The sequence below is a fragment of the Onychostruthus taczanowskii genome, unplaced genomic scaffold (genome assembly GCF_017590055.1).
Source record: "Onychostruthus taczanowskii isolate IOZ18803 unplaced genomic scaffold, ASM1759005v1 scaffold38, whole genome shotgun sequence".
Classification (NCBI taxonomy): domain Eukaryota; kingdom Metazoa; phylum Chordata; class Aves; order Passeriformes; family Passeridae; genus Onychostruthus; species Onychostruthus taczanowskii.
In genome coordinates this window covers 5,921,624-5,933,024 of record NW_024501237.1, presented here as the reverse complement: position 1 = coordinate 5,933,024, position 11,401 = coordinate 5,921,624, and the positions used below count along the sequence as shown (strand labels likewise).

The 11,401-nt window shown below is 43.4% G+C and overlaps 1 protein-coding gene across 4 annotated transcripts in view; it reads left to right on the top strand.

Annotated features, from left to right (window-relative positions):
• Nucleotides 1-3,164: 3,164 nt before the first annotated feature.
• Nucleotides 3,165-11,401, top strand: part of LRBA (LPS responsive beige-like anchor protein) — a 369,042-nt gene continuing 360,805 nt past the window's right edge. For 2 of the 4 annotated variants that reach the window (XM_041411918.1, XM_041411916.1), the window contains exons 1-2: nt 3,165-3,421; nt 3,747-4,215. In XM_041411918.1, coding sequence (XP_041267852.1) covers nt 3,997-4,215 — 219 coding nt within the window. In that variant the 5' untranslated portion in view covers nt 3,165-3,421; nt 3,747-3,996. The remainder of the gene's footprint in view (nt 3,422-3,746; nt 4,216-11,401) is intronic. The other 2 variants (XM_041411917.1, XM_041411914.1) reach the window with 1 other exon arrangement.

The window sequence follows — 11,401 nt, the reverse complement described above, 5'->3', positions numbered from 1 at the left end:
AAGAAGAAATCAGAAAAATATTAACAAATGTTACACTCTCTTTGGATAACAAGTGAGGCCACATAAAGAACACATACTCCAAGTCACTAGGTATGCAAAAAATTCCAAACATTATTTAATTTCTGCTTTTGCCTGGTGGCAAATAGCCTGATGGAAACCTCAAAGGCCAACCATGGAGAGAGGGCATACTTAAAAGCAGGCCGATAAAACTGACATGTTTGTGTACATAGCCAGCTTAAAGGCTCAAATAAAAATTGTATGTCCCTTACAAGAGGGAAGGTAATACTTCAGCAAACTGCAGGTGACTCAGACAGAGAAGATCAAGCAGTAGATGTAAGGAATCCAAAACATGCATGGGAAATGCTGGCAGCAGCAAACACTAAGATGAAAATTTCAAGATTACACAGCGTGTGTGTAGCCACACAAGACCACTGTAGCTTTGCAGAGACTGGCTGTGTCAACATTGCAGTTCTAAACATTTCTCATTCTGAGGAAGAAACTGCAGATATTTGCTGCTCAAATTAGAGATTACCATGCCTCCCTAACAACTTATATATATATGTATGTACCCAAGGAAAATGAGAAAAGAAACAAAAGAAAAGAGCTTAGTCTTTTCTTAGGACTTGGAAATTCAAACAGGAGAGCAGCTATGAAATGTTCTAGTCTTGACATGTTCTCTATAGATAAAAGTAATGATGTGAGAAAATTACGTAGGAAGAGAATGGAACAGGCATAATGGAACGTGTCTTGTCTTGAGTGCCTCATTCTTTTTGCCCCAAAACTGTGGGAAATTTGATACCTACACATACTAAGTATGGCATTCTCAAATTGGATCACAGGCAAGTTAAAATTTTATATGATGTTGATAATAATAGTAATAATATAGTTTGTATAATAATTAATATTAAATAATTGCAATAATATTTGGTGTGCTTATAAAGAACATTGCAGATCACTTCAGAAAAGCACTGTCCAGAAAAACTGTGGTTTGAGTTTGCTTCTACCTTTTTTTGTCTGTGTAAACATAGTCAGGGAAGGGTACATCCAAAGAGTTCCATCCCAAACATGGTGCAGTATCAAGTGTAAGGAGAAATATTTATTTCTCATACAAATGCCAGTTGTCCTCCTTGGAAATTCTTTAATGCTAGATCTCAAAACACAGAAGTTTTTACCAGTGTAAAGATTCATTCCCTTCCCCTCCACAGAATTACATAAATGGCAGCTTTTTATATCAGAGAGGATGTGAAGGGTTAAAAGGTACATATGCTTATATTTGTTTTCTATATCTGTCTGTCTGCAGGTTATGTTCACATTCCCGAGATGATCCTTGCTTTGGAAATCTTTGATGCTGTCATGTTGGCTGTGTTACTTTGCTAATAAACCTCAAACACTTGTCTGTGTGTTAAACAGCTGGTACCAGACCCTACAGCCTTTAGGAGTGTGTATAATCCTTATTAACACAGGCAGTCTCCTTAAAAATGCACAGTTGAAGACTCCTTGAAAGAAGAGTTCAGACGAGCAGACTTCTTTATTAACAGATACTCAGATTAATATCAAATAAATTCAAGTAAAAGGTCAAACAAAAGAGACGGGATGGGATTGATGCCAATTTATAGCTCACATCGCCCTAGGAGAGAGCACAAAAAGGGCAGCAGTTCTCGTGTTTTACCCCACCTGTACGTGGAGGTTCCGCCACCCACTCGGGGCTCGGCGGGGGCTTCGGGGCACCGGGTTTTGGCACTGCCGCTCCTTGGGGGAGACTTTTTTGGGGCTGGGGAGCGGCTGTGACAGCGGCTCTGAGAAACCGAAACAACCGGCGCCGCCTTCACAGGCTTTTCACCTAAAGGAAGAGAGCGAGTTTTCCTTTCCTCATCCTGCTCCCTTTATCTCAGCTCGTCACATCTGGGTGGCGTCTCTCATGACCCACATTCGCGCTCCTTGCGCTCTCCAGGGAGCAGCAGGAAGAGGAGGAGGAACGACAGCGCGCCCGCCCATGCTGGAGGTTTGGGTGGTAGAAGCGACTCACTCGAGTCCCTGGGATGGTTCTGGCGGTGGCAGGAGCCGGAGCTGGACCATCCAAACACCCTCTTCCCCAGCACAGCTGCGGTTTTCCTCCGGGGAGTGTCCGCGAAAGCGGAGCGCCCGGCTGGGGGCCTGCTGTTCGCATTGGGTTTCTTTGGTTCTTAAAAAAAAACAAAAAAAAAAAAAAAACCAAACCAAACCAAACCAAAAAAAAAAAAAAAAACAAAAAAAAAACCACAAAAAAAACCCCAAAAAACCCCCCAAACCCACAACCACAAACCACCCCCCCCCCCCAAAAAAAACCCCAAAAAACCCAAAAACAAAAACAACCAAAAACAAACAAACAAAAAAACCCCCTTCTCAAAACCACACCTCCCAAAAGAAAATCTCCCAAAAGAAAATTGCTTCAGGAAGGGCAGACTTCAGTTATTGAACAGCTGCAGAACTCAGCTCTAGTGAGGCCACATCTGGAGGGCTATGTCTGGTTCTTTGCTCTTTAGGACAAGAGAGACAAGGAGCTACTGGAGGGGGTCCAGCGAAGGGACACAAAGATGACAAGGGGTCTGGAACATCTCTCTTGTGAAGAGACTGTGGGAGCCAGGGTCTCTTCAGTCTGGAGAAGACCGAAGGGGATGTCATTAATGCACATAAATATCACGACGGTGGGTGCCCAGACGATGGTGCCAGACTCTTTTCAAAGTGCCCAGTGACAGGAACAGGAGTAATGGCCATAAGCTAAAACACCAGAAGTTCCACCTCAGCATAAGGAACAACTTTATACTGAGGGTGACAGAGCACTGGAACAGGCTGCCCAGGGAGGACTCTCCCTCTCTGACATTCCAGACCCACCTGGATGTGCCACCTGCTCCAGATGACCCTGCCTTGGCAGGGGGAATGGATCAGATGATTCCAGAGGCCCATACCCTACCAATTCTGTGAACACTGCAATAGTCTGGGACAAGTTATTGCGCACAGCCTCCGGACCGTCCGGGCCCAGCGGGTGCTGCATGCCCGCAGGTGAGCAGCGCCTCCGGGGCTGAGGGGGCGGGCGCGCCTCCCGCTCACCTGCCCTCACCTGCGCTCACCTGGGCGTGCGCAGCCCGCGGCTCCCGCCCCGCGCAGCGGCCCCGCCCGCGCCCGGTCCGCGCAGGCGCTCCGGGGGCTCCGCGCTGTCATGGCGGCAGCGAGCGGTAGCGCCGGCAGGAAGGAGATGGGGCTGATCGGCACCGTGCTGTGAGGTGGCGGCAGCAGCAGCGGCAGCAGCGGCGGCTGGAGCTTGAGGCACCTTTGGGCGGGCGGAGTGGCGGCCGGCGCAGCGCAGCCCGTAGCCGGGCAGTGCAGCCGCCTCCCGGCCCCGGAGCCGCGCGTCGGGCAGCCCGCGCCCCCTCCGCAGCCCGCGGTGAGTGCGAGCTTGGCGAGGCGCTGCACCTGCCCGTGGCCGTGCCCCGGCAGAGCCGGGGCCGCGGCGGGCAGCAGCCGGGCGGGAAGGAGGAACGTGTTCCCTCCTGGTAAAAAAAAAAAAAAAAAAAAAAAAAGAGAAAAAAGCAGATTAAACCCTTGAGGTGGGGGCTCGGAGCACGGCGGGTCCGGGCGCACTTCCGCGGGGACAGGCGTGAGCGCTCCCAGGGCGGCTCCCGTCGGGCGCGGGGCAGGGGCCGGGACGTGCGGGCTGTGGGCAGCGCCTGACGGAGCGCGGGCTGAACGCACCGCGGGTTGTCCTTCAGGGCTGCGAATACCTGCCCGAGGGCAGCGCTGTGACAGTCGCCTCCTGCCGAGGAGAGAGCCGCGATTTCGAGGGCGCGTCCTCCCCGCCCGCCTGACACCCTCCCCCGCCGGACGCCACTTTCCTCGGGAACCGGAGCTCAAGGGAAGGAAGCAGAGGGCCGCCGGTCACCTTCCCGGCTGACCAGGTCTTCCCGGAGCGGCGGGGGTGTGGAGCTGGCGCTGGAAGCCGTAGCCTGCGGTGAACTGGCCATGGCGAGTGAAGGGAAACAAGTTGTTCAGCCAACAGGTGATGATGGAGGAGGAGGAGCGGGAAAAGAAGGAAATGCTGCTGAAGGGGGAAGTGTGCTGCAGCCTTTGAATCCCGGACTCCCCATCCGAGGCATTAAGATGAAATTTGCTGTGCTGACAGGACTGGTGGAAGTTGGTGAAGTGTCCAACAGAGATATAGTCGACACTGTGTTTAACCTGGTAAGTTGATTGCCTGAATGCAGGGAAAAAACAGCATGGGTGTGCAGAAGAATCTGCAGGTTTTTTGATGCTATTTTTCTGTTAATATTTTTTTACGTGTTTACACTTTCACCATGCTGGATTTCAACCATGTTGTTTTTACTTAGCACGAAAGCTGGGAAAAAAGTATACGAGCCTCTTTATAGACACTCTTATACTTGAATCAGCTGTAAGCATCCTCCTTTGTTTTCCTCAGAGAAGTTGTTCCTTTATTTAGAAATGAGAAGCGTATTGTTATGTTTAAACATTTAGCAGGTGTAGTCAACAAGAAAGTTAAATGTTAATTTAGTAGCTCAAACTGTCTTTGAAACACACAGACTGTTTTAAGTCAAAGCAGTTTTTCAAAGATGTTTGCATCCCTTCTTGCTTTCTCTTGGCTTTGTAAGTAGGTTCCATGTGCACATGTTCCATGTGCAGGAGTTGTGGGTGTCAGGGAGTAGTTAATTCAAACATGTTTTATACGGTCTGATTTTTGGGAGGAGTAGAATGTGGTTTCAGTGTCCTTTTTTTAATTAATGAATTAGGGACTCAACTGCTATTTTTTGCAAGCTGTGTGGCTGTATCTAGTATTTCATAACAGATGTCACTCAACATTGAGGATACAACTTTTCCTTGTTTAAGCTACAAATTTATTATATACTACTGAACTTTTTGGGCCAATTGCTTTAAATTGCCTAATTTAAAACAATTAGAGTAGCAAGTAATGTTTCTTTGACGCAGGATATCAAATGTTAGGAAAAAACCCCTCAAGTTTACAAAGATACTCTGCTATTACCAGAGCTCCTAAAACATCTCTAAAAACAATTATCGTCCCTCCTTCTTCCTTTGAGTGAGCAACTCTAACTCTAAAACAATGTGGTTTCTGACAAATCAGGAAGTGAGAGCATTTAATAATATAAAGCTCAGTAACAAAGTTGAGGCAGAAGTCATACTGGTTTTTTATGCTGTTTGCATTTCAGTTATTTTGGTTTTGGTATTCTTTGCTACATGCAAGTTTCAGTGGTCACTGAGTATTTGTGTGCCGTGTCTGTTTCATGTTTTTTTGGTGTTATCTTCTTAGGTTATGATAAATATTTGTTTTGGAATATTTTTGCATTAACAGTGTAGTGCCCTAGATTGTTTAGATGAAAATCTCAATACAGGGGAATGCCAGCAGTGACAAAATAAAGTGCAGATCAGAGGTTTCATAGATGCTTCAAGTATGAGGAAGTGATTAAAGTTACTTGCAGTCCATTTTACAATGTTCTGGATTAAACACAGCACTCACATATATGGACATGAGGTTCAAAAGGAAATTCTGGTGATTAATTTAGAGTTTAGGACACTTGTGTGAGGGGAAATTGTTCATGAATGTTAAATTTTACTGTGTTTCTAGTGTAGTCTTTTGAGTGGTGTGCTGGAGGTGTATTTTATGGCAGCAGGGGAAAGAGGTTCAGCAGAATAATTAAAAATGTAAAAGCTCCTTGATTCCTGTGATTCCTGTTCTGCTCCATTTTGGACAAAAGAGGAGCAAAAACTTCAGTGTGATTTAGAGTACTCTTGATTTTAGGTTAAGAGGTCTGGAGAATTTGACCTGTGGACTGCATTGTCCTGGCTCTTCATTTCCCAGACAGACAGGGGAGAGTTTCTGGCACTGGAAATTTTTGAAACTGACTTCTCACTTTTTCTACAAGTGTAACAGCAACCCTGACCTCTCTGAGAAGATTCCTCAACCATTTCAGCACACCTGCCTACATGTGGGAGGCTAAAGGTCATGCTTGTGCCCCACGTTGTTTTATCAGCTGATGGGTGTCATGATACAGCCAACAGTTTGGTAGTAAGGACACTTTGCCTGGATATGTGAGAACAAAATCCAAATTTTGAATTTCGGAGCAATAGCAAAAACAGGCCCCTTGATTTCTTTGAGTCCTAGGGAAACATCAGCTAGCTGGCAAATCAGGTATTTTGGAAGATACTGAAAAGCACGAAAAAATCAAACCAGCCAACAAACTCCTAATTTCAGGTACAGAAAGCCATTATTTTCTAGATTTTTTTTTTAATAAGAACTGTGAAGCTGACTTTTTGATATAGCTTTTTTTTGGGATATGAGGGATATGAAGTCTTCCTTCAGAAGACTTTTTTTTGGGATATGAGGGATATGAAGTCTTCCTTCAGAGCAATGCTCATTCATCTGTCACAGAGTTCTGCCTCTGTTAATTTGTTACCTGTGACCATTTTGTCAGTTAATACCTCTGAAATCACACTGACCAGAATTTAAGGTGTGTCAAGTACTGGTTAGCAGTGGTGTACTTGGTTTCTTCTGTGTGGGTGTACAGAAAATCTGTAACTTTTATCTGAAAAGGTGACTCTTAGCTCTGGCTTTTCTGGTAGTTTGTTTCCCAGTGGCTCTGGGAGTGCGTTTCCTTGGGTGTGTGCAGGTTGAGCAGGGGGTATGGCAATCACGCCCTGATCTGCTGTTGCCTGATGGGGTTAAGCCCTGTATCCCCTCCTGTTTGGTTTCATTCTGTGTGGTGACTCACAGCTGCAGTCACCAGGGATGGGAGCAGAGCTCTGCTAGCCCTTCTCATGATTTGGAAAGAGGACACCTACGCTATCTGGGGTTTTATTTGGTCACTAATTTGAGGCATCTTTAGACCAGAGTGCAAGGAGGGCTGGGCAAATGTGAGTGGAAAGGTGGCTCAGCATATTTATTCTATAACCACCCTCAGACATGGAGAGATTGTTTTTTAAAACAGGGATGTTAGGTGCCCTGATTTGAATTTCTTGAGAAAACATGTTGCTCTTAGTTATGCCCTTCCAACTTGCTGTAGCATAAGGAGGTTATCAAGAGGAGACCAAAGCGCTGTCTTGATGTTTCTCATCTTTAAGAGATGATCACATTTTATATGTGAAAGACTCAGGAGGTCAAAAATCTAAAGTGCTCAGTAATTGATCTGCTGCTTACTAAAGAAATGTAAGCCTCTGTAGCTTTGATTACTCGAGCAAATAAGTTGTTCACTTCAGCAGTGTTAGATCTTGGAGAGCCACCTCGGACATTTTCTCTGTCCAGCAGTATAACAAAGTGCTTAGTGAGCTCACTTCTAGCATCAAAACTGTGCTAGTCTCGTTTTTTTGTCTTTGGAAATTCTGCTCCTAGAAACATACAAGCTGATCTGCTTTGTTTTTGGTCAGTTTTCTCAATGAACACGGCTTCCCAGCCTATGTCTTTGTGTATTTCAGCACCTCTTAAAAGTGAAGAGGGGAATAGGAACTTCCAAGAAACTGATTATTCTGTGGACAACTTTGAAAGCATGTTCTTGTTCGAGTATTAATCTGTTCTATTACTTTTTTAGATAGACTAAGCTAAACTATGGATATATATTCCTCATGCATTGTGAATTTTATTTTTAATTGACTTCAGGCAGCCATAACTCCTTTAATTTCCTTTGCCTACAAATCAGGTGAATTCCTGTTCATTATCTCATATTTGCCCCTTTAGTTTATCAAAATAAAAAACCCTCCTGGTTGGAGAAGATGATAGAATGAAAAAAGAAATTACTTACAGTGGGATCTGTTACTAACTTAAAATAACTTTAAGCCAGTTTTATTTAAAAAAGCTTTAATGCTTCAGATTGTTTTATTGATTGTGGTATAGATTGTTACTTGATTTGGCTCAATTTTTTTCCCCTCAGTCTGTGTTGCAAAGACTTTTTTTTTTTTTTTCAAATTTCTCTTTGGTGAAGAGAATGTGCTGTTGCTTCTGATTCTGTGCATGAATTATGAGATCCTCACCAAGAGTGACAAAGTGCAAATGAGAAAGAAACACAAGTTTTTATCACCTTTGGAGGAAAAATAATGGATCTGAGGAGCAGAGGCTTAAATTGCTTTGTAAATTTCATTTGTCAGCTTTTTCACTTCTGCCAGACAAACAGAAAACCACAAACAAAAAATCAAACTAACTTAAAAAAAATTCTTACAGATTATTTTTCTGCTGATATATCACATTTCTAGTTTGGATGGTTTTGGCACACGAATGCAACTAGAAGGCTGTAACTCATAATGGTTTTAATGAAGTCTGAATTCCCCTTTTCTCATCTCTTCTCACAGACTTATTTTTGCATGTATCGCATTGTAGAAAGCCCCCAAAGTTAATGCTGATAGAATTAAATGTATTGCAGTAGTAAAAATCCACCATGAATGTCTTTATAACAATGCATTCCTTTCATTACTTTACTGCATGTTTCCAGAGACTTTATTTTCTACATAAACTTATCAATGCTGGTGACAAGTGAGAGTAACCAAGTAGTTCCTAGAATATCACTGAATATTGTGTGTTTCTTAATAGATGCAGTCTTCCTTAGTAGCTTCCCAGTAAATACACCTCTGGCTACAGTTATCCTAGTTCAGTCACTTCTGTCCACTTAAAGTACAGATGATAAGGTAAGTCTGTGTCTTTAGCTGGGTCAGGCTTGTAGGGGTTTTTTAAAAAATCATAGTAAATGGAATAGTCAGCTGTCTTAGAGGTCATGTGTGGTTTTAAGTTATTGAAGTGATGCATATTGGGGTTTTTTCAGGTGTTGATGCAACTTGGAAATTACTTTGTAGTTAGTGGAAATATTACTGTATGTAGTATATGCAGGAACTGAGGGAAGTTTTGTGGTTGGCTGAGAAAGGTGTGGAATGTAGTGAAGTGGTAATGTCTTTAATTAGGCATGCAGCCATGTAGAAGAAAATTGTCTAGGCTCTGAACAGGAGCTGGTTTGTACTTTGGTTGGAGTATCAACTCCCTTCTGTAACTTAAAACACAATGGAGGACAACAAAATATTGAGGACAAAACTTCAAAGACTTCATGGGAAAGTGTTCAGTTTTGCTTACTCTTCTGCTGAGTTGCCAGACTTTTATAGCTTTGTGTGTCCAATCTGAGATTTCAAGTGTCCGTGAAAGCCTAGAACACGCTTTGTGTTTTCCAGCAGTGTTGGCATCCTCTACTGATACTAACAGACTCTGTACAAATATTAAGCCAAAAAAGCAAAGCTGAGCTGGGCATTTATGTATATCTTGGCTCAATAATGCAAAATTTGTTAGGCAGTTTTTAATTAGCAGTTTGTTCTACAAGGAAGCCTGGTCAAAATGTGTTCATAGCATGGCTTAGAACTCCCCTTTAGAGGGGAGTACATCAGTTCAATGACAGATTTTTCTAGGTGGTGTCTGGTAACAGAGGAGAGGGAGTCAGGTTTCTGTTGCAGCTGCTTTGCTGTCTCTAGGTAGTGTTTTTTGCTGCTTCTGCCAGACAGTCCTGGGCTGGATGGACCATGGGCCTGACGCAGCAGTGCAGAGAGCACAGAAACCTAGGGGCCATATGGACTGGCTCAGGAAAAGCATCTGCGGATTAGGGAATAGAATGAAATTAGTCAAAAGCATCAGGGAAGCAGGTGGATGGCATGTCAAGGTTGCCACAAAGGCTGGATATTGCAGAGTGATACAAAAATGGATATTTATAAATGCATGTTGAATCAGCGCGCTTTGGTTCACTCCTCCAATAATGTCTTTAAAGATGAGTGTGAGTGATGAGAAGGCTTTTGAAGTTGCTGTATTGGCTGAACATCGGAGGTTGAGCAAAATCAAAGATGAAGTATTTGCTCAGTTCTTTTCTGAGGTAGTGTTGGTTTGGTATAGTGTTCAGTACTCAGTGGCTAGTCCAGTGTACATTCAAATGCTGAAGTTTGCTGAGAAGTCCCGGTCTTCTGGAAATTATCAAGCCTGATATTTTTTTTGGCATGTGTTTTGGATTGAAGTCTGATGAAAGATAAAAATGAGCTTTGTGTGTGGTTTCATTCACTATCTGCATATTTGCTTTACCACCTCTTGGCGAACCTGCGCTCATTCTGAGCTGTCTCTCACTTGATGCATTGCTCTGACCTTTTATTTTTTGCTAGATAAGTTGGCAGCTTAAAGCACTGATAGCTTCTGTCTTCATGCAGTCATCAAGTTCTTTATGAGCCTTAAGGAGGAAGCTTTAATCCATTGCACAGATGAAATAAGCTCTGCTGTTTAGTCACTGGAATGTGAAATAGCTTCTTGCTACCTTTGGTGTTTCTGTCTTTTTCTGCCTTCTTTAAAAATCTATTCTGTCAAATTCAGTCTTGCATGCATTAAATTTATGCATATCTTTTTGAAAACTTCTATTTATTTTAAGTGGGTCAATCTGGCAGAAAGTTTTTGTTCATAATCACTAATTACAGTTAGCTAACTTTCTGCTGTTCAAGTGTCTTCCCCAGCCCCTGGGGGCCTTGCTGGCCTCTTCACAACGTTTTGCATAATGGATTTTGGTATTAGCTTGACCTAATTACTAATGTCCTAATTTAGATTATGTTTCTGCTTTAACTAATTCTGGATTTTTCTGGCAAACTTGATATCAGGGTAGATCACGTTACTGCCCATCCAAAAGCTAGTTTGGCCATTTTTATTTGACTCTGGGAAACCCTCAAGCTTTGTGAGCTGTTTGCCAGGAGTCTGAGGGCTCCATGAATGTGGTAAAACAGGATACTGTTGCCACCTGCTTTGTGAATGCTCTGCGTGGCCAGTGGAGACCGCAGTTTCCAGCATGCAGCTCTGTGCTTAGGGCAGATAGCAATCGAGATGCATCCTTGCACAACTGCTGTAATCAAACTCACCAGATGATGATACTGCAGGAGTTGCAATAGAACCTTTCTCTGAGCCACTGGGGGCTTTGTGCTGACACTGGGAGCCTGGAATAATTTGTGAAGAGCTTGTGTTGCTGCAGTGCTTTAGATTCCAGAGCTTCACAAATAGGCATAAGTAGTTTCTAAATAGAAACTAATTTCTGGAGAAGAAAAATCTAATGCCTTCTGTTGCACTGGATTCCCCTAGTAGTAACTGGGGAGCTGGGAGCAGCCCAGGCATGATTTTCTTGTTAATAGCTGCTTTGAGAAGATATTTAAATGAGAATTGCTAGTGGGAATAGGATGTGCTCTGTTGCCTCCTGAAAATCTTCCATGAGTTTGAGCTGCAAGTCTCTTTACTGCAGCCTGCATATGAATAGTTTTGTTGATGTTTTTGTGTTCTTCATATATCTAGGAAAAAAATTCCATATGCATCAATGCAGAAAATTCAGATTATTTTTTGTGTAACTGAAAAGCTGGAATT